Genomic DNA, 20,235 nt, shown 5'->3' on the forward strand with positions numbered 1-20,235 from the left:
CCTGTTGCCAGGATCTGGAACACAGGCCCGGGGTGGCTGTATAGTCAAGAGAACCAGACCCGCAGGCGGGTAAGGTTGGCTTTCTTTGTAACTTAAGGTGCTTAGTCACTGGGACACCTGCAGACAAGGCCTGGAGTTTTCCACGAGAAAATAGTCTGGATGTAAGTAAACACATCTGTGAGTTCAAAGTTCTGCGTGCTTTGCGATGATTTCAGTCTCTTTAAAGACGGGGTGGGGGTGAGGGTCAGTAAATGCAGATTAGCGCCTAGTGCTCCGCTCTTAGCTTCAGCAACCCCTACTTCCAGGACTTGGATGAAATCTACCACGCGTGCTAGACCCAAAATACTGCCCTCCACACCCAGTTCTATCACTGTCCTCCATTCCTACTCTACCCGCCTGGCAAACTAGCGGATTCACTCCCAGGCGCGGCCACCAGTCCCGGAGCGGACAAGTACCAGCCGGGAGGGGGCGGGGCGCGAGGCCCCTCCGCGCGCAGCCTTGTGGGAGTTGTAGTTCTCACAGCTCGACTGCGGGACGGGCGTCGCCGCGGAACTGGTTCTCCCGTGCTCCTCCGCGCGGCGTCGCGGGGAGCGGGTCCAGGCTGCGGGCGGCGGTGGGTGCGGGGTGCTTGTAGAAAAGTGGAACCCAGCCGTCTGTTGAGGGGTCGCTGTCGCCGAGGAACTCAGGCTGGTTCCGGTCCTTTCCAGAGTGCGGGAGGCCCAGGTTGGAATATAAGTTTAAGGTTCCGAGAGGCGAAAGATTGGGAACTGAGCGCCCCCCGCCCCAGGCTGCAGCTGGAGCGGCCGGCCCCACGCGGGTTAAAACTCCCAGGGAGCCCTCCTCTCCCACCTGATCCTTACCTCCCTCCCCCCCCCACCCCGGGGGGCCCAGGTCTCGGAGCCGCAGCGGTCCCAAATTGGGGGGCTGGATGTGCGTGCCCGCCGCTCCCCGGGAACTAGGGGGCGGCCGCTGAGCCCCGAAGCCCGCGAGTCGTGTGCGCCCCCGGCCGCCGCCTTCCGAGGGCAGCGGAGGGGCTTCGCCATGGTCACCCGGGTGTTCAGGGTGCGCAGGTGGGCGCCCGCGGGCGTCCTGGCCTCGCTGGCGTACTGGGTCCACCAGCGGCGCGCGGCCCTGGCCGAGCTGCGAGGGCCGGACGGCCAGCACCCCGTGGACCGGAGCCTGTTGGAGCTGAAGATGGTGCAGGTGGTGTTCCGACACGGGGCGCGGAGCCCGCTCAAGCCTCTCCCGGTGGAGGAGCAGGTAAGCGGTGCGCCCGGCGGGGGCCCTACGGAGGCGGGCCAGGCGCCGTCTGGGGAGCACACACCTTTGGAATTTTATCCTCTCGGAGCCGGGTTTGGGCTTGGTCCGGACGAAGGGAAGACAGCAGGCGCCAGATCACCCCCTGGCCCGCCACCGCTGCACCCCTGGGGCTCCCCGGGCTGCGGCTGTGCAACTTCCCGTGCGCCCCTGACGGCTGTGCCCACGCGCTGCGTCTGGTGCCTATAAATCGCCTAGGGATTTATCTTGTTAAAATGCAGACTCTGATCCAGCAGGGGAGGCTGGGGCCTGAGATCCTGCATTTCTAACAAATATTTGTGTGACCTCAAGTACAAGGGTGTAGTGCATTTCCATGTGACCGTTTTTAGACAGTTGTCAAAGAGTTTCAGTGACTTGTGACAGGAACCAGCCTAGCCGCGATCAGAGTGGAGAACAGAAGTCACTGATTTGGGGACAGCTTGCTCAGGGTTTGCAGGAGACCGTTTGAGATTTCCCTGAAGGCTTTTTGGCAACAAGTGCAGTATCTTGGGGTTCTTTTCTAGTTGGGGTTTCTGCGGGTAAACCTATTGGGGAGGGGATTTGAGGTAGGAAAAAAGTTAAAAATTGGCGACTCTTGTGGTTCTAAGGTCTTAAAACATACCTGGTCAGGAAAACTATGATTAAAGCACAAATAATTTGCTTTTTAAATAATCACCTTTTCTGGATTGATTTCTTGGGGAGAGCCATCGAAGGTCTCTGACCTCTCATGGCAGGAGGGCCTGTGATGGAAGGACTGGCTTTCAGTGCAAGTGACTATGCAACCTGAACTCCTCAGGCCCCGGCTCGCTCTCTCACCTGTGGAGGCTTGTGCACTGTCAGTCCCCCAGGTCAGTGGATGTCCCAGCCGGGTGGCCGGCTCTTCAGAGTCGCTTTCCAGAAACCCTTCGGGCTGTGTCCTCACATTGTGCACTGAAAACCAGTTCTAAAGCTGGCCACCGAGGACGTCCAACCTTCACAGCACCTCCCACATTAGTACATCTTGGGTGGCACTTCCTTCTCCTGCCGGGTTTCTAGTTAGCCTTTCACTATGGCTGTCCCCTTTCTGGAGCTGGAATTTCTTTTCTTCCCCCCCTCCATTCCTTCCTCCCCTCCTTCCTCTCTCCCCTTTTCTTTCTTTTTCAGTCCCCTCCTTTGCCTTTGTATATTAGGTCACTACATGTTCCTTATGATTTTGCACATAGCCCATCTCTTTGCACTCTCCCTTATTCATTTATTCTTGGCACAGAAAAACTGGAAAATAACATATAGGAATAGAGGACTCGTATTAAAGACAAAGTTATGAGTAGTAGCAGAGAACAAAATGTGAATGTCTAGGCCTGGACTTAGTGTGTACAGTAATGTACTCCCTGGAGAACCTAACATTTTTTAAGTTTTTTTTTTAAGGGTTTCTCTTGAGCCAGGGTGGGTGTGATGGGTATCTTTTGCCTTTATGTTGCAGTTGTAGCTCAGGAAGAATGCCAGCTTCATCCGTCTTCTGTCTGTATAGCCACGGAATAATGGAACATCCGAGTCCATGGCCTCACTTTTCAGTTAGGAAAGGCAGTCACCTCTCCTACCTGCTCACATTCTCCAGACTTTAGGCAGATGCACTAGAGATCGTTGATTATCTCGTATGAAGTCTTGTGCACACAAGTGGGGGGTGGAACTAACTCTCTATCTGAGCTACGAGCTAGTGTTATTGGCCTGCTATCACTTGTTTTTGGAGCTCTTCTCTCAGGTTTTCTTATCAAGATTCAAATTATTAGAAGTTGTTACTGGGATTTTCTAATCTTCCTGGTTCTACTATTAATTATAGACAAAGGGACTACCTGGCAACAGTTCTAAAACTAAAATTGCCTTTAGTAGATGTTTCCAGACTTCTGACTGGTTTGTAGATAAATATGTGACAAGTCACTTCAATTATCTCAGAAATCCTCAGAAAGTGGCATTGTGTAAAACTAGATGTTTTATTGAGTTGTTTTCTTGTGGCTTGAATGGCTGTGACTTAGCTTGTCTTCCTTTAGCTCTGCTCTGGAAATAAAACTCTGGAACTTGATTGGCCTTTCCCCCCCCCCTGATGATTAGATTAGATCCAAATACATATTCAAAAGATAAATTTGTCCCTGCTTTCAGGTTTCCCTCAGCTCCCCTTCAGATGGTGGCAAAGTGGCCTCCAATTCAGGCAGGTTCCTCAGGTTTTGTAAAATAAAATTCAACCTATCTCAGCTCCACTGTTGATTGAGGCATTTGGTTCTATATTTACTTGGTAATGTAAATGAGCAGGGAAGCGTAATTTAGTCTTATTATTGCTTAATACCTAGCCACAGCTCACTAAGCGAAGGGTTTTCAGGAAGCATTGCATGAAGGATGTGCTGGTCAGTTTATTCATTCCTCTGGAGCAGTGGTTCTTAACCTGGGGCACATTGGACTCAATTGGGAGCTTTAAAAAATACTGATGCCTGGGTTCTCTCCCAAAGATTCTGATTTAATTGGCCTACAGATGTGGTCGGCAAACTGCGGCTCGCGAGCCACATGCGGCTCTTTGCCCCCTTGAATGTGGCTCTTCCTAAGCCTTAGGAGTGCCCTAATTAAGTTAATAACAGTGTACCTACCTATATAGTTTAAGTTTAAAAAATGTGGCTCTCAAAAGAAATTTCAATCGTTGTACTGTTGATATTTGGCTCTGTTGACTAATGAGTTTGCTGACCACTGGCCTAGAGCAGCGGTCGCCAACCGATGGTCCGCGGACCAGTGGTGGTCCGTGAGGTCCTAAAGGTTGGTGACCGCTGGCCTAGAGCACCCAGGCATGGCATAAGCTTCTCTGGTGAAGCTTTAGAAGGTCTGGACTAAACATTAAAAAAGTTGAGGCTCCGACCCTAGGAGATCTGGATGTGATTAGCTCAGGGGGGATTCAGACATTGGTAACTTATTAAAAATTTCCCAGTGACGCCAGTGTGTGTTCAAGGCTTAAGACCATTGCTTTATTCTAAAAAGCTACACCTGGAAGGTTTTTGTTTAGTTTTATGTAGTTTTTTCTTTTACTTGGAATGTAGCATATCGATGCCAGAATAGTATTGTCTTCATAGGAATATGCTTTGGTGAGATGCTCTCTCTCTGTGTTGAGGAAACAATGAGAAACTGTCCCACGGGAACTCACTGCTGTGACTACTGAAAAGATGTCCGTTATGTTACTCTGCCCTCTTTATGGGGACCCTTGGAAGGAATGTATGTTAGCATTAGAAGTGGTGTTGGCTTGCTTTTATCTCGAAGCTTGTCTAGCTGATCAACTTTCTCCTTTTACCAAAAAGCCAGAAAGCTTAGTGTTGAATCGTGGCCCACCTACAACATGTATGTGGATCTTCGTGGTGTGCATTTTTGAGTAACTTTATCACCGCACCCACTTCTTTTTGTTCCTATGTCTTTCTTGCTTACTTTGAATTGGTTATCTAAGGTTTTGCTATCATCTGCTTTAAGTTAGTTCTTGAAAATGGGGTGTAAATAATTAAGTAAAATTATAAAGTTAGTCTTTGCCACTAACACAGGAACAAGAATGAGGGTGTGTATGTGGGGTGGACATTGTGTATGGAACTGATGTGCTGTTCATTCTTGAAAATCTGAACACGTGTACTCTAGACTTGGCATGACCTAGATTTTCAGGAGCCATTCCCGGGAAACACCAAAGATCCTCTTTTGGAAACTGTGCCTAACGGGGAGATTTCTCAGGCTGAAGAGGCCCTGTGGGCTTGGTGTCAGGACCTGCGCTAGACACTGGGCTTACAAGGCTGGATAATTCAGTCTGGGCTGTAAAAGTTACAATGTGGTGAAGGAGAAAGACAAACAGATTCCAGTTATAGGACCATGCAGGGAGCACTGGGAACACAACAGAGGTATCTCAATCTTAAAATGTCCAAAACTGAACTCAGCTTGTCAGCTGTTCTTCTGTCTTGATCTTGGTTTTAGTCAAGAAGTACCTCCATTACCCTTGTCACCTTAGACACTTCTTCCTTGTTTACCCACCAACATAACCCCCAAATAAACCTTTTAACTACTCACTTGCCAAGTTTGACTCACATGTCTTGCACCACCTCCTTCTATTCCTGCTGCCGTGGATGTGGCCTGAAGCTCCATCTACTGTGTTGCAGACATCTTGAAGCTGGCTTTTCCGCAGCCAGTCTTCCCATTTCAGTGTGATCTATACCTCCGGCTTCCAAACTATTTTCGGGAGCCTGTGGGCGAGGGGGATGCTGAGTGCCTGGGGCTCTGGGTTCCCACTCCTGCTTCAACTAGGGAAATTCCAGTTTTTCCCTTTACATACACAATCTGAAGTTAAACTCTATTTGGCATTTACTCTAAGAAGTTTGAAAACCGCTCCCAGGTTGAGGCAAATCGAACTACTTCTTTCCTATATACATTCTTCACCATTGCTCAAGCTTTCTACGTTCAGAGTGGGGCAAAAGTAGGTTTACAGTTGTGAGTACATGAAATACAGAGTTTATCCTAGCATTATTATTTATTAGTTATTGTATTTTTTTCCATACTAGAGGCTCAATGCACGAAAATTCCCCAGCACTTCCTGGGGAGGAAGGTTCAATGCACTTCCTTCCCCCAGCTGCTGGCACTGGCTTCCCTCCTCCAGCCGCCAGCAGGCACCCGGGACCCGGGCTGGCTTCCCTCTGGCTGCCCACAGGCACCCGGAACCCAGGCTGGCTTCTCTCTGGCCCTGGCTTCATCAGAAGGATGTCCGGAATGACATCCCGTATAATTAGCATATTACCCTTTTATTATTATAGATGAACAGCTGTAAACCTACTTTCCCCCCAACCTGTATTCTTGAATTCTCAATACCATTCTCTCCTCTTACCCACTTTGTACTCTCAAGTCCAGATCTTTGCTTGTCTAAATCCTGTTCATTTCAGATGCCATTCTTTCCATGAAACTTTTCCGGAATCCCCGGCCCAGAGGAGCAGGCCTGTCTTGCCTTTGAACTACTGTGGCCTTCCTTTGGTTTCTGGTAGCACATGATTTCTATTTTAGTGCTGCTATCACTTGCATTCATGGCTTGCTGTCTCTGCTAACCTGAAAATGCCAAAAGGCAGTCATGTTACCTCAATCTTGGTATCTTCCACAGGAGCCGGAGAATTGCTAGAGCTATTTATTCCTATTGGGTGCCAGGCCCTTTGTTGGGCACCCGAAATGCAGAGGTTGTAGATGACCCAGTCTCTGGTCTTAGGAAGCTAAATCTACTGAGCAGGACAGTCTAGTAAAGGAGCTCTTCTCATACAGTTGGTAGAAGCCACCAAAAAAAGCCACTGAGGCCTCTGTGGGAGCCAGGGGCCATGGTCATAGCTTCTGGGAATGTTTACACTGTCTTCTGGAATGAGCAGAAGCCTTTCCAGATGAAAGAGAAAAGAAATTCTAGGTAGAAGAAACATGAGGCTGAAAGGCCAACAGGTGTGAGAATGGTGCCATAGGAAACAAGGTTGTGTGGCTTGAGAAGCACTGTGTAGGGCAGGGGGGAAAGAGAGGGGTAGGGGCCGTCACGCCCTGTGAGCCCTCGACGGGTTTTATGCAGGAAAGTGATAACATCAGAACTTTGGTGCAATCAAAGAAGGAGCAGTGATTAAAAGATAGTAGGAAGAAGGTCTCCGCTCTGAACAGCCCACCTTCTGATGTCGGTTGCTGCAGCACCAGCAGGGGAAGAGGCTGGTGTTGGAGAGGAGGTGCAGGTGGGACTGAGGCTATGCCTTCTGGAAGAATGGAGAGCTTCCCTGTACGAAGAGAACCTGGGACTCCCAGTGGCACTCTCCTGGGATATTTCTGGGAGGGGGTCCAGATAAGTATAATCATCTGTAGTAATAAAAGCATAATATGCTAATTAGACCGGAAGTCCTTCCGGACAAAGCTGGGGCTGCAAAGGAAGCTCGGGTCCGGGTGCTAGAGGGAAGCCGGTGCCGGCAGCCAGGGGAAGAAAGGCCTACTCTTGCATGAATTTCGTGCATTGGGCCTGTAGTATGGGACATAATAGGTTTTCAAATGTTAGTTTTAAAATAAAACAAAGTAGTGGGAAATTGAGGTAAATATTGTTCTTTTGATTGGAAGTGCTGTAGTAGTTTGGGTAAGACCATCACTGGAAGCTGGAGTAGTCAATGATGGGAAGTAAGACTTGAGTTATCACTGAACCTTGAGAGAAGTTGGATGGGCAGTGGGGACAGGAGTCCCTTTGAGCAAGTAGGGAAGCCAGCTGAGAAGAGACGCAGGGGAGCAGTGGGCATGGTCTGGCTGGGAGGGGAGGAGAGAGGCGGAGGCAGTACAGCTGGGGGCGGGGCTGGACCAGGGCGCAGAAGTCCTAGAAGGCCAGGCGCTTCTCTGTGAAACATTAGGAGAAGCCACTGGTGTGATAAAGGTGGTCAGCAGGCGGTTATGGAAGGATGGGTTGCGGGGTGCGGGGGAGGAATTGCGTAGGCTTGTGCCTCAGGGTGAGGTTTGTACTCTAACAGTGAAATGGAAGAAGGACATTGGAGTGACCTTCTAGCTAGCGATCAACAGGCATGGTGGGTCAGTGAGGAGAGTCAGAGATTTGAGTTTGGGGCCATGGTCATAGCTGGGCATGGTCATAGCATGGGATGTTCTGGAAACCATCACAGTACCGTTGGAGCGGGAGCCAGATTGCAAGCAGTGAAGGAAGATGGTGAAGGAGTGGAGGTTTCGTAAGAGGGCAGCGGCTTGTTTGAGAAATCGGATGAAAGGAAGGGAAATATGGGGTGGTTACAGGGACATTAAGAAGAGTCCTTAAGGGAGGGACATAGACACCTGCAGGCTGATTCCTTACCAGTTCTTACAGGTATATGGTCACTGAGATTATATTCATTCGTTCATTCATTCATTCATTCACCAAGTGTTTGTGTGTTGGGCATTCTGGTGCCTTCTCGCTTTACTTCAGTTGGGACTTAGTGCCAGGGCAGCCTCTTACCAGTGAAGATTAGTGTGGCAATGACGGGCGCGGACTAAGGACACCTGGAGTAACCCCGGCCTTCTCTTCCTTTAATTGGAGCGAGAGTCAGCGTTTCTTCCCTTCTCTCCCACGGGAAAGCTGCAGGCCTAGTGTCAGTGTGATTCCAGCTGAGTGTTCCAAGCGCTGCGGGATGTTCATGCTGTAAGTGCCAAGAACCTTCTAAACAATGGCTCTTTTTGGTGTGTGTTTCTGTGTGTGTGTGATTACAACAGGCAGAGTGGAATCCCCAGCTACTGGAAGTCCCACCGCAAACTCGGTTTGATTACACCGTCACCAATCTGGCTGGTGGCCCGAAACCACCTTCTCCATTTGACTCTCAGTACCGGGGGACCGTCCTGAAGGTGAGCAACGCCGCTGCTCCGGAAGCCCACTGCAAAGCTCGGATGGTCTCCCGGGGCTGGGCGCAGACCGAAAGGTGCTCTCCTTCTCCCGGTTTCTCCCCCGCCTCAGGGGGGCATGTTTGCTGGGCAGCTGACCAGTGTGGGCATGCGGCAGATGTTTGCCCTGGGCGAGAGGCTGAGGAAGAACTACGTGGAGGACATCCCCTTCCTCTCGCCAACCTTCAACCCACGTGAGATCTTGTGAGTCACTTGGAAAACGGAGTCGCGGGAGCATCAGGTCTGGAGCAGGAGGAAGCCGGTCCCGACGCCCCTGGGTCCCATCTGACCCGAGGTGGTTCGGGCAGTTTCCCTCATAAAACAGAATCCTGTGGAAGGTGGCCATTGGCGGTCACACCCATCAGCTTTGGGTGCCTCGGGCAGCCGTCCCACAGAGAGAAGAGTTCTTCCAGCCCGTAGCTCTGTGGACCTAGGCAGCGTGTAAGTAATTAATCTTCCCTTTTTGAGTGCCGCTGCCTTTTTGTTTTTTCCAGTGTTCGTTCCACTAACATGCATCGGAACCTGGAGTCGACGCGGTGCTTGCTGGCTGGGCTTTTCCAGTGTCAGAAAGAAGGTTCGGATTAGAGTCTAAATGTCTTTTTCTTCTTCATCCCAAACCCACTCCCCCCACCCCCCCGCCCCGTGCCTGCCTCCCTGGCCTCCCCTGCACTCGTGGCTTCCGTGGCGTACCTGCTCCAGTGGCCCTTCTAGAATGGCTCCCGCCTGGCCCCCCACCTCCATGGCTGCAGAGTGAGCCAGCTGCTCCGATGGGGCTCTGCCGCCTGACTCCTCACCTTCTGCACCAGCTGAGGAGGCAGCCCGGCAGGTCCTGTGAGCTGTGTGGGGCTTTTTGCTTAGGGGAGACCCTGCTGAAAGGAAGGAGGGACCCTGGCTGGGACCGACGCCTGTGCCGCTCTGGCCCGGTGGTCAGCCACGGCGTGACCCAGGGAGTAGCACCAGCACTCGCTCGCCTTTCCTGGTGAGAAAGTCGACTGAGTTTGGGTGTTGACACATTCAGCCACTGAGTGATCGCAGCGAGCGGTTCCCAGCCCTTTCCCCACCGAGGCCGCATCTATCATTTCCCTCAGGGCTCCGTGTACTGAGGACTCTGCCTATCAAACGAAGCTGCATTTTGTCACAGTTGATTCAAATGTACAATTCATGGCTGGTGTGGGTTTCAGCGCATCCTGACCTCACTAATATTAAAATGACAATGGTGCCGTAAGCCAAAGGCTCTGGTTCTTTTGTGCAGCTTCTTTAGCGGTATCTCAAGTAGATGTAACATGTCCTTCAGGCTTTTAAAAATATAGATAAAACGGTGGAAACCTCCAGGCCCGAGGAGGCTGGCCTTGCTCCCAGCCGGGTTGGTGGTGCTGCTGCTTCTGGCTGAGGTTGGCTGACAGCCACCAACAGCATGTGTCTGAGGAACACACAGCAGACAGGATGGGCTGCCCTTCCTTCCGGGAGCCCCTGAGCTTAGGAACAACCTACAGAGCCTGGCCTTCCGACAGCTCCTCACTCGCACCGCTTCTGAAAGGCAGCGTCCTCTTCTCATAGACAGAAGTGTGGCTGCAGTGGGAAAGCTGTTTCTTGGTGGCAGGCTGGTCTGCAGACAGGCCCCATGGAGGCTGCCCCGCTCTCAGCAAGGAAGGACGGTGTCCTCAGCCTCTGGTGTGGCTGCCGGGCAGCAGCTCCCTGCTGGGACCCAGCTACCGTGGGACTTCCACTGGACTCTGTCACAGCCGCGCCGTACCTCTGTCATACCTTGACCATATCAAGTCCCTATATCAAGGGACTTGAATAGACCAGAGAACCCTGCAAGGTGTTACGATGGATAGAAGTGGTGCAACTTCGGGTGTTGTTTCAGGAGCAAACGCTGAGAGAAACCCCAGAGGGTTGTGTGTGGGCAGGGCATCAGGCTGAGGGAGACACCAGAGGTTGCTGGTCTGTCCATGTGGTCAGCCATTCAGTCAACGTATATTTGAGTGCCAACCCAGATGTGCCTCATTGATCATAAATTGGAGGTCCAATTTCCAGACCCTAATACCAGATACCAGATACAAATTATCATGTTATATTAAAGGTTTAAATTACAGTTATTATTCTAACATTTAAAGGACTTATGTGCACCAAACATTACTCTAAGAGCTTGGCATTTATGAACTCGCTTAATTCTTGTAATCACCCTGGGAGGTAGGTACCGTTGTCATCAATTCACAGATGAGAGAACTAAGGCCCAGAGAGGCGCCGTGACTTTCTCAGGGACACAAAGCTGGTGGATGGCGGAGCGGGATTCAGACCCTGGCGGATGGTTGCAGAGCCCACACTCCTCACCTTCATGCTCTAAGACCGGTGCCTCTGAGAGCCTTGGGTCGTTTGACCAGCGAAGTGTGTCTGAATTGACATTCCAGTTCAGTTAGCACAGCCTGCCTTTCAGTCCTGGGGTCTGAGGATCACTAATTTGGGAGTAATAGTTCTTTGGGGCCTAGTCTCACCTAATCACTCCACAGATTGACCTCAGCCAATTCCAAAGAGCTGCTGGTGGGAGCTTTGACCATCAGAGGTCAGGCTTGAGCTCTGCAGACCGGGCAGCTGCCACAGGCCCCCCCCACCCTACCGCCCCCCCCACCACCCAGGTCTGGCGCAGAGCAGAGCGTGCGTGTGGAGGTGTTAGAGTCTTCTCTGAGCATCTGTGGGAGGGAACACAGCCTGTATGTGGCCCAATAAGACGGGTTGTGCCAGACTGAACAAGGCTGCTTCTTGCCTTCTCCATGGTCAGACCATAGGGGCGCTCCTGTGGGCAAGGCCGGGGCCTGTGAAGGCTCTCACTGTCCTTCGGGAGTGACCTCGATGGCCTGCCTGCTGGAGCGGCTCTGTCTGTGTAGACAGAGAAGAAGGGGAGGAGAAGCCGGGAGGAGCACGCTGAAGCCTCTTCCTGCCTGTGCCCCCCTTCCTCCAGGACCCGTCGTCATCCACACTGATGAGGCGAGCTCTGAAGTCCTGTACCCCAACTACCAGAGCTGCTGGAGCCTGCGCGAGAGAACCAGGTAGCTGCCCGCGCCTGCTCACCCTGGGGGCCGCTCACACTGGGGGCTGACAGCCTTTCCTGCGTTTCCTGCAGGACTCCACAGGACTGAGGGCCTGCCGGCTCACTGTGCTGGTGGAAGAGGGTGGGGCTTACACGCAGGTGCAATGCTGCTGCCCAGGAAGTGAAGATGCACTTGCCCACGTGGTAGACGCATAGTGAAGGGGCAGGCAGCCTGGAAAAGCCACGTGCTGGGCTAGAGATGGTACATAGGCCATGGGTGGGGCTTCGCTATCTCCATAGCATTATTCTCTCAGTAATGGAGCTCTCAGATGGGGCAGGTGAAGAAACTAACAGGTTAATAAAAAATGATCGAGCCAGTCATCAAACTGCAAATCCAGGTGGCAGGCAGAAGACACAGACTTCCTTCTCTTACCAGCGTGCCACCCTGTGGGGTAGGTTGGTTTGGGCTGATGGCACTTCTCAGTGTTTAGGAATTGCTGGGCTGTCCTAAGAGGATAAAGTATGTGTTTCACAGGAGAAAAGAATGCTGTTTTCAGGCAGACCTGGGCTATGCTTGCATCGTTTTGGGTATAATAAAAGAAAATGCTAGAGTGGGATTTGGAAAATCCAGGCTTTTATTCTAGCCCTGGTGCTTGCTAACTTTCAGAAGTCATTTTCGACCTCAGAGCCTTAGCTTGCTCATCTGTAACATGGGGATAATGACAGCTAACCCCTATGAGTGGTTGAGGATTGAATGAGGTTCCAGTGATGGACTGGATATGCTTTGTAAACTGTTAGTCACTGCGCAGTGTAAGGGGACACTTGTTATGTTTTGGCAGAGGCCGGAGGCAGGCTGCCTCTCTGCAGCCAGGAATCTCGGAGGATTTGGAAAAGGTGAAGGAGGGCATGGGCATTGCCGATGGTGATGGAGTGGACTTCTTCATGCTCTTTGACAACATGGCTGCTGAGCAGGTGGGATGCCTGTCCTTGGGCCCTGCGGGTGGGGGAGTCTGGCGTGGGCACCGATGGCCTGGCCCCTGAGCGGGAACTGGGTGGAGGGGAGTGGGTGGAGGCCTCTGGTTTGCCGGCAGCTGTGAGGGCAGGGGGACCATCAAGGGGACTCATTCAGGGGCACGGGCGTTTAACCAGATCAGTTTCCGGAAGCAGGTTCCCCAGAATACCGTGATGTGCGTGCGCTGTGATGCGCAGGGCGGGATGGGTGGTGGGAAGGAAGGATCCTTGTCTATACATTTTGGCGTCCCTGTATATCGGACCTGTTTTTGAAGAGTGTGTATGCACATCAGCGTATTAAAGACTCTGGGCAGCCTGCAGTGAGGAAAGCTGCTTCATCTTGAAGTCTGTTTCCCCCGACTTCCTGAGCCATAGGATTTCTTCTCTAATAAACACTGAACACCGCCCACTGGCAAGTGCTTCTCAGACTCAGACGTTAGACCCCCCGGCCGTGTAGCCCGATCTTCCTTCTCTGGTGAAGATGACGGTGCCCTGGAGCCGGGAATACACCTGGCGCTTGGGTGGGAGATGGGTGCGAGGTTATAAGACAAGGGTTTGTGAAGCTTTTATATGCCATTCTTTCTGGAAATCATTTTGGGGAAAATGAAGGCCGTGAATTACTTGCCTTGTATTTTATTCACCATTTTTTTTCTTTTACAGTTAAAAAAAAATACAAATCTTTTTCATTTTGGAGTAAATGGGGAGCTGTCAGAAAGGGAGGAAATACAGTTTTTTCCCGGGCCTTCAGATCTCTAGGAATAGCTTCCATGGGACCTTGAGCACACAGCTTTCTGAGTTGTGAAGCGCCCCCCCCCCCCCCCGAAGGCCCTCCGGGGGCCCTGGAGGCTCCGTGGAAGCTGCCAGCTGCCAGGCTCAGTGAGTGAGAAGTGTGTCTCTCTAAGCCCGTACCCGCGGCCCTGCAGGTGCACGGCCTACTGAGCTGCCCAGCGCTGAGGAGAAGCGCACGGATCATTGAACAGAGAGCCGTGGACACAGCCCTGTACATGCAGAGTGGAGACAGGTGAGGCCTCTCCAGCTGCCGAGTGAAGTCACGCATGGTCAGCCTCCGTGTGTGGGGAGGGGCTCGTCGGACAGCTCACACCTGCCTTCGGGCGCCCTGTGCCCTGGCGGAGACCACCCCCTTGTGCAGGCTCACCGCGAGGCTCCCCCTCGGCGGAACTGGGGCTGGGCAACTCGCGCTTCTGTTCACTGTCACCCAGAATCGGGAGCCACCTCCTGACTGAGCTTCCTTATTCACTGACATTCCTTTTGCTGTAAGTTTCAAAGGACTTGAGGTGCGGGCGCCAAAGTAAGAGTAATTATTGCTACTTCATTCATCACCTCACAGTTCACAAATAACCTTCAGGTTCTCGCTGTGAGATGGGGCCCAAGTCCCGGCTTTATAGTTGAAGGAACTGGGCTCGGCGAGGGGCAGAGCCGGCTGTGGGCCCAGCCCTTCCACTCCCAGCCCGTGTTCTCCATGTCACTGATGCTTCGGGCTCTGTCAGGCGGCCTCCTTCCCGACAGGCAGAGTGGACAGCTTCTCTGTGGCCACATGGCAGCAAGCACGCTTTTGTGACTGGTGGAGCACGTTCCGCTTGCGCGCAGCGTAGGTGACTTGGTAGAGGAGGCGATGGGAAATGGAGGAGCAGCCCTGGGAAGACAGTGGGAGGAAGCAAGCAGCTAACATTTCGAGGATTTGCACAGGAATGAGCCTCTGCCACTTCCTCCCACTCCGGTCTGTGTCCCCGTCCTCACTCACAGGGAGCCCCAAAGGCTCCGGCCGCACCTCGCAGCTTGCTGCCCCCCTGCTCGCCCTTCCGCATCTGTTCCTGAAGTGCCCTCCCTCCACCAATACACACGCATGTGCACACACACACACACACACGTCGTAAATATGTTAGGCTTTGTGGCTTATGCTTTTTCTGCTGCAACTCCTCACCTCTGCCCATGAAGTGTGAAGGCAGCCAAGGGCGACATGCAGACAAAGGGCACGATGCAAGTTTTGTCCACACAAACAGGAGGTGGGCTGGATTTGACTGACAGCCGCAGTTTGCTTTCTCCTGCTGTGAAGCATTTTAAGTCAGACCTGGTCCTTTCTCCTTTTAGTCCAGTTAGTCCGGTTCCATGAGTGATGTTTCCACACCCTCACAGTGCCATCCAACGTGGCCTGGCCGCCACACACTTTCTGGAAAGTGTATGGTACATACCGGACTGGTTGCCTGCTCATCTACTGCTTAAACGTTCCTTGATTTATAAAGGTGGCCATTTATCCCGTCACATGAATAAGAATTGGGCTAAGCCAGTGGTTGTCAATAGAGCCAAATATCAACAGTACAACGATTGAAATTTCTTTTGAGAGCCAAATTTTTTAAACTTAGACTATATAGGTAGGTACATTGTTATTAACTTAATTAGGGTACTCCTAAGGCTTAGGAAGAGCCACACTCAAGGGGCCAAAGAGCCGAATGTGGCTCGAGAGCCGCAGTTTGCCGACCACGGGGCTAAGCTAATCACGGCAACCCCATTCCCTTTTGCCGGTGATCGGTTCTGGGAATTCTGGGAGAGGTGCTTTTTCTCTTTGATAAAAGTGAGAGGCACCAAAACCAAGTCTCTTGGCTGCGTACTGGCCCGTGTTACTGCTTTGTGACCAGCCTGGGGATGACAGTGGTGGAGCCACAGCACCAGCCCCATGAGCACAAGAACAGGACCACTGACCTGTTAAACCAGCTCTAAATGAGGAAGGTGCTGCGGGCTGGTCTCGGGAGGCTGCCCGAGGGAGCTGGCTGGGATGCGGCTCCGTCGGATTGCTTTTCTCGGGCCTCTGGGTGGCCTGGCAGTCCTGCCACCCTGCCCTGGCCAGCTTTGTCCTTCATTCCTGAGGGCCTGGTGCTGTGACTTGTCCTGCCTGCCCTGCCCCCTCCGCCCTCCCTTCCAGCTGTGTGCATGCCAGGTCTGTGTCCTGGGCTTCTGTTGTTGGGAGTGTTTGTGCACAGAGAACCCTCAAACTCAGCACCGCGCTCTCCCCCCAGCCTGTCGCTGCCCCTCGTGTTTGACTTGTCTCTGCCTCAGTCCTGTCTGACTTGGCCTGTGAGGTCCGCAGGGGCAGCACCAGCCTGCGTTCCCCGTGCCGAGTGACTGCGGGTGCCTCGTGTTGTTTCCTGGCCACAGGGAAAGTCTTCAGATGGCGGTAGGACCATTTCTCCACCTCCTGGAGCGCAACCTGCTGACGGCGGTGGACCCGGCCACGCCCCCCGGCAGCCACAGGTACGCACAGCAGCTCAGCTGGCAGCTGAGGGCTGTGGGGGCCTCTGCCCGGAGGGAGGGCGCCCGGGTCTCAGGGGGGCAAGAACCAGGCTGTCAGGGACTGACGGTGGATGTTCAAGAGGCCACAAGTCCCAACAACATTCACATCTTCACCTTTCTTCCTGTTACACCCATCCTGTCATGTTTTGAAATTTTAATTTTAGCTAAAGAACCCTAAATTAATTTTTCTATTTTTTTACTAATTGAACATGTCAAACAGAGTAGCTAATTATGATATCACTGATTTGTATTATAATAGCCCAGAACAAAGATAACTGGTTAATAGATGGTTTAGTTTGCGTACCTTCACTGAGTATGGAAGGGTAGGATACCACGTGGCAGTTTAAAATGGTGGCTGTGGCTCACGAGCCCCCACCACCACGTGTGCAGGTGGGAGCCCAGGAAGGGGCCGCAGTGTGGAATGCTGAGCATCCTGTGCGCTTGCTGAGCCAGGTGTGGTCTGCGGGTGAACAGCTTTGCCATCATCTGGGCTTATTAGCTTCTCGGCCTCGCCTCACCTACTGAGTCAGAATCTGCGTTTAAAAGGATCCCAGGGGAAAGGCAGGGGACAGTGAGTTCAAGCAGGAACATCAGGAACTTGGGCCAAGACTTATTATAGCAAGTTGTGGGCCTGCCCCTCCCTGTCCATCACAGTACCGTGATGGCCATTCGTTTCCTGCAGCCTTTGCTGCTTTGCCCCAGGCCTTGTATCTGTAGACTACTTCACCACCCAGTGCTAGTCCTCTGGTTTGGGGTTCAACAAATAAAATCCTTGATCTTTCCCAAGAGATAGATTTAAGGGTCAGACAGATGTGGCTTGAAATAGCAACTTTATTACTAATCAAAGCCATTTGGAGAATGTGTTGAGGACCAAGCAGGCGCATTAATATTCCTTTGTAATGAACTTAATTCCCCCAAATTGCAAGCTTCCCCAACTAGGAGAAGCCTTGCTCTCCTAAGCTCATCACACAGCTGAGGAAGAGGGACGTTGGCGTAGGCAGGTGGGCTCCCGGGAGAGGAGAGGAAGGGCCCCGGGCGCACATGCTCAGTGTCGTCTTTGAAAGTCACCGGGGAGGAGCGGGTGGGTGGGCATGGAACCCATGGCAGGAGGAAGCCAGAGAGCTACCCAGCAGGGCCCCTGCTTCATGGAGGCAGCAGTGGGAACAAGGCCCCTCCCACCCTCCGCTTAGAGGGGCTCCGAGCCCGGCTCACTGATTCCCAGACGCCCCTGCTTTCGGAGGCCAGCGTTCCTGCCTGGAGAAGGCAGGCTGTGCCCTGGCCTCCGGTCCCGAGAGGAGACGAGTGGAGAACTGTTTCCTCGTTGAAGAAAGCTGTACCTCTACGCGGCTCACGATGTGACCCTCCTGCCTCTCCTGCTGGCCCTGGGCATTTTTGACCACAAATGGCCACCGTTTGCTGCTGACGTGACCATGGAACTCTACCGGCACCGGGAATCCCAGGAGTGGTTTGTGCAGCTCTATTACCACGGGGAGGTAAGACCCCGAGGTGGGTGGGCACCTCCCCCGGCCCCAGCCGCCTGCTTCCAGCACCAGGTCTCCGTCGGGCCCAGTGGAACCTCACTGGTACCTCGGCTCTCTGCGTCATGCCAGGAGACTTGTGGCTGTGGCGCGGGACGGGCAGGCTTGGCCTGTAGAGCAGGCTGGAGCGTGGCCTCATCCCAGTCCTGTTCCAGATCCTTCCGGGAACAGGCACCCTCCTCTTCCCCGTGCCTGCGGGATGGCAAATCCTCACTGAGAGCTTGTTTTGAAAGTTAGTGATGGTGTCTGGGAGGGGACGTGCTGTCAGCACTCGCTCGCTCGGGGCCTTGGCAGGTGGCTGTGGGGGCAGAGGCTGGAGCAGCCCAGGGACGAGACCAAGAGCCCTTCCCAGCCCCGGGCTGACTTGCCCGTGTCTTCCCAGTCAGCCCCACACGGTTGTCGAGTGACTCGGAGGCTGGCGGAGGAGCCGTCTGGCCAGCCGCTGCCACGTGCGTGCATGCAGAGCTCCGGGCGGCGGCGGCCTGGCCTTGCTGAGCGCCTCTCTTCCACAGGAGCAGGTGCCGCGAGGCTGCCCGGACCGGCTCTGTCCACTGGACAAGTTCTTGAACACCTTGTCAGTTTACACCTTAAGCCCAGAGAAATACCACACACTCTGCTCTCAAGCCCGGGTGACGGAACTTGGAGAGTGACTGCTTGTCCACGCGGATGTATTGATTTTAAATAAAATGCCCTACACAGTGCCTGTCTGTTGTGTTTGGGAAAGGCAGGAGCAAGACTGAATGTGCTGTGCCGTGGCTGGAGCAGTGGTTGGAGCGTTTCCCCGCACCCTGAAGGGTTGTGGGTTCAATTCCCTGTCAAGCACATGTATCTCAGTTTCGGGTTCACTCCCCGCCCCCAGTTGGATGGTGTGCAGAAGGCAACCAATTGACATGTCTCTCTCACATCGATGTTTCTCTTTTTCTCTCTCCCTCCCCAACACCCTCCTTCCCTTCCACTCCTCTGAAAAGCAATGGAAAAAAATATCCTCAGATGAAGATTAACAAAAAAAAAAACAACAGGAAAAAAGGAGTTCATGTGCTTTAATGTAGGGTCAGGGTGTTTCCTTCCTGTGGGTGATATCAAGGTCACTTCTTGAAAGGAGGAGCAGTGTGATGTCGAGACCAAGGGTCGTTTCCTGTACTGTGGCTTGAGTCCCACGTCCACAGCATCTGCCTGTGACCTAGGCCGGGACTTCGTGACCCTGTGGAAGTTTGTGGCTTTGGACTTCAGTTCTTTTTTCTTATCTCCGTTTCACAAATCTCCATTGAGCACCTCCTAAGAAGTGGTCACTATGAAGGCGAGGAGTTTCCGTCCTCAGGTTGTCAGTCCAGGGGGAGGGGCAGGTAAGTAAATCCGTGGTGGCAGCACAGTGTGCTTCAGTCTGTGGTGAGATACATCAGGAGCTGTTTGGGTTCAAAGAAGAAACCCCTGGCCCAGTGGCAGAGAGGGGCGAGTGGGCGTTCTTAGGTGAGCAGGGAGGAGAGGCTGTGTAGCAAAAGGTTAGCTGAAGGTCGGGCACTGCGGGGCAGGAAGATGGAGCCACGCTCTGGAGACCCTGCAGGGGATGCTGGGAGGCTTGGCTTCTGGGGCTGGAGCTCCTGAGTGAGGACCAGGGCTCCACAGTGGAGGCTGGACCCACTCAGCATAGAGCTCCACCCTTAACTCAGCGCCCAAGGTACCGGTCAGTCCCCCATGCCCTTGTCCATTTTCTCATTCTTCCTCAGAATCTGTTTCAAACAACCAATCCCTTTACCGCTCAGAGGAAATAGCAATCGCAAAGCCTCTCCACTCCCACCCCCCTCTATGTTGACACCCCCAGGTCTGCTTCTCAGCGAAGGTTTCTCTTCTGAGCTGCAGACACTCCTGTCCACATGGATGTATCAGAGACGCAACATTTTCCGTGTCAGAATCCAACCTCCCTCCTACTAAACCCGCGTCACAGGCTCCCCTCTGAATGAACATCGCCTCCACCATCCACTCCGCGCTCAACCAGAAGCCTGTCCTTGTCCCCTTACTCTCACGGTTTCCACCGTTTTAATCAGTCAGGTCTGTCCTACCTCGTTTATTTCGTGAATCTATTCCCATCTCTTCATCCTTGACCTTCAATATCCCCTCCCCATCCTCACTCTGATAATAACGATAGGAAAGTAAAAGCAATCAGAAGAGCTCTGTGGTCTCCGCACCACGAGCACCACGACCACCACGAAAGCTGCTAACCCATTGGTGTTGGTGGCCAGAGGCCTTCCCATTGCTGAGAAGGAACCATCCCTCCTCCCACCCAGGGCCAACCCTCCAGCTTTGCACCGGCTCCTGCATTCATCTTCTGCGTGGTTGATTTTCTCTTCCTGTCAGTTATTGCCGGTAGCATACAAACGTGCTGTACAATTTTCTGTTAAAGTTTTTTCCACGTCTTGGAGCTGTGCTGTTTTTTCTCTCCCCTTTACAACAAAACTTCTCAAAGGAGTTCTTCATACCTGCGCCCTCTGACTCATGTTGAACCAGCTGTGATTAGGTGCCCACTCCTTCCACATCCGTGCAAACGGCTCTTGTCAAAGTCACCAGTGACCTCTGAGTGCTCACTCCAGTGGCCCGTGGCCCGTCCTCTTCCTCACGCTCTCAGCAGCCTGGGACTATTTTGTCATTTAGCTGCCATGACAAATACTCCTT

General features: G+C 52.9%; 1 protein-coding gene across 2 annotated transcripts; it reads left to right on the forward strand.

Moving 5' to 3' along the window:
- The first annotated feature begins 544 nt into the window (after positions 1 to 544).
- On the forward strand, positions 545 to 18,269 carry ACP6 (acid phosphatase 6, lysophosphatidic). 2 transcript variants are annotated; one of them, XM_070396191.1, is made up of 10 exons: positions 545 to 1,260; positions 8,521 to 8,649; positions 8,759 to 8,889; positions 9,180 to 9,259; positions 11,645 to 11,732; positions 12,553 to 12,685; positions 13,648 to 13,745; positions 15,896 to 15,991; positions 17,358 to 17,495; positions 18,081 to 18,269. In XM_070396191.1, the coding sequence occupies exons 1-10, from the start codon at positions 1,042 to 1,044 to the stop codon at positions 18,133 to 18,135; spliced, it is 1,167 nt and encodes a 388-aa protein (XP_070252292.1). In that variant the 5' UTR covers positions 545 to 1,041; the 3' UTR covers positions 18,136 to 18,269. The 2 variants fall into 2 exon arrangements, with proteins under 2 accessions (XP_070252292.1, XP_070252291.1); XM_070396190.1 differs by having other exon boundaries at positions 548 to 1,260; positions 17,358 to 17,523.
- Positions 18,270 to 20,235: the final 1,966 nt, after the last annotated feature.

The sequence above is a fragment of the Myotis yumanensis genome, unplaced genomic scaffold (assembly GCF_028538775.1).
Source record: "Myotis yumanensis isolate MYYU_CA2020_CCGP unplaced genomic scaffold, mMyoYum1.0.hap1 SCAF_17, whole genome shotgun sequence".
Classification (NCBI taxonomy): Eukaryota; Metazoa; Chordata; class Mammalia; order Chiroptera; family Vespertilionidae; genus Myotis; species Myotis yumanensis.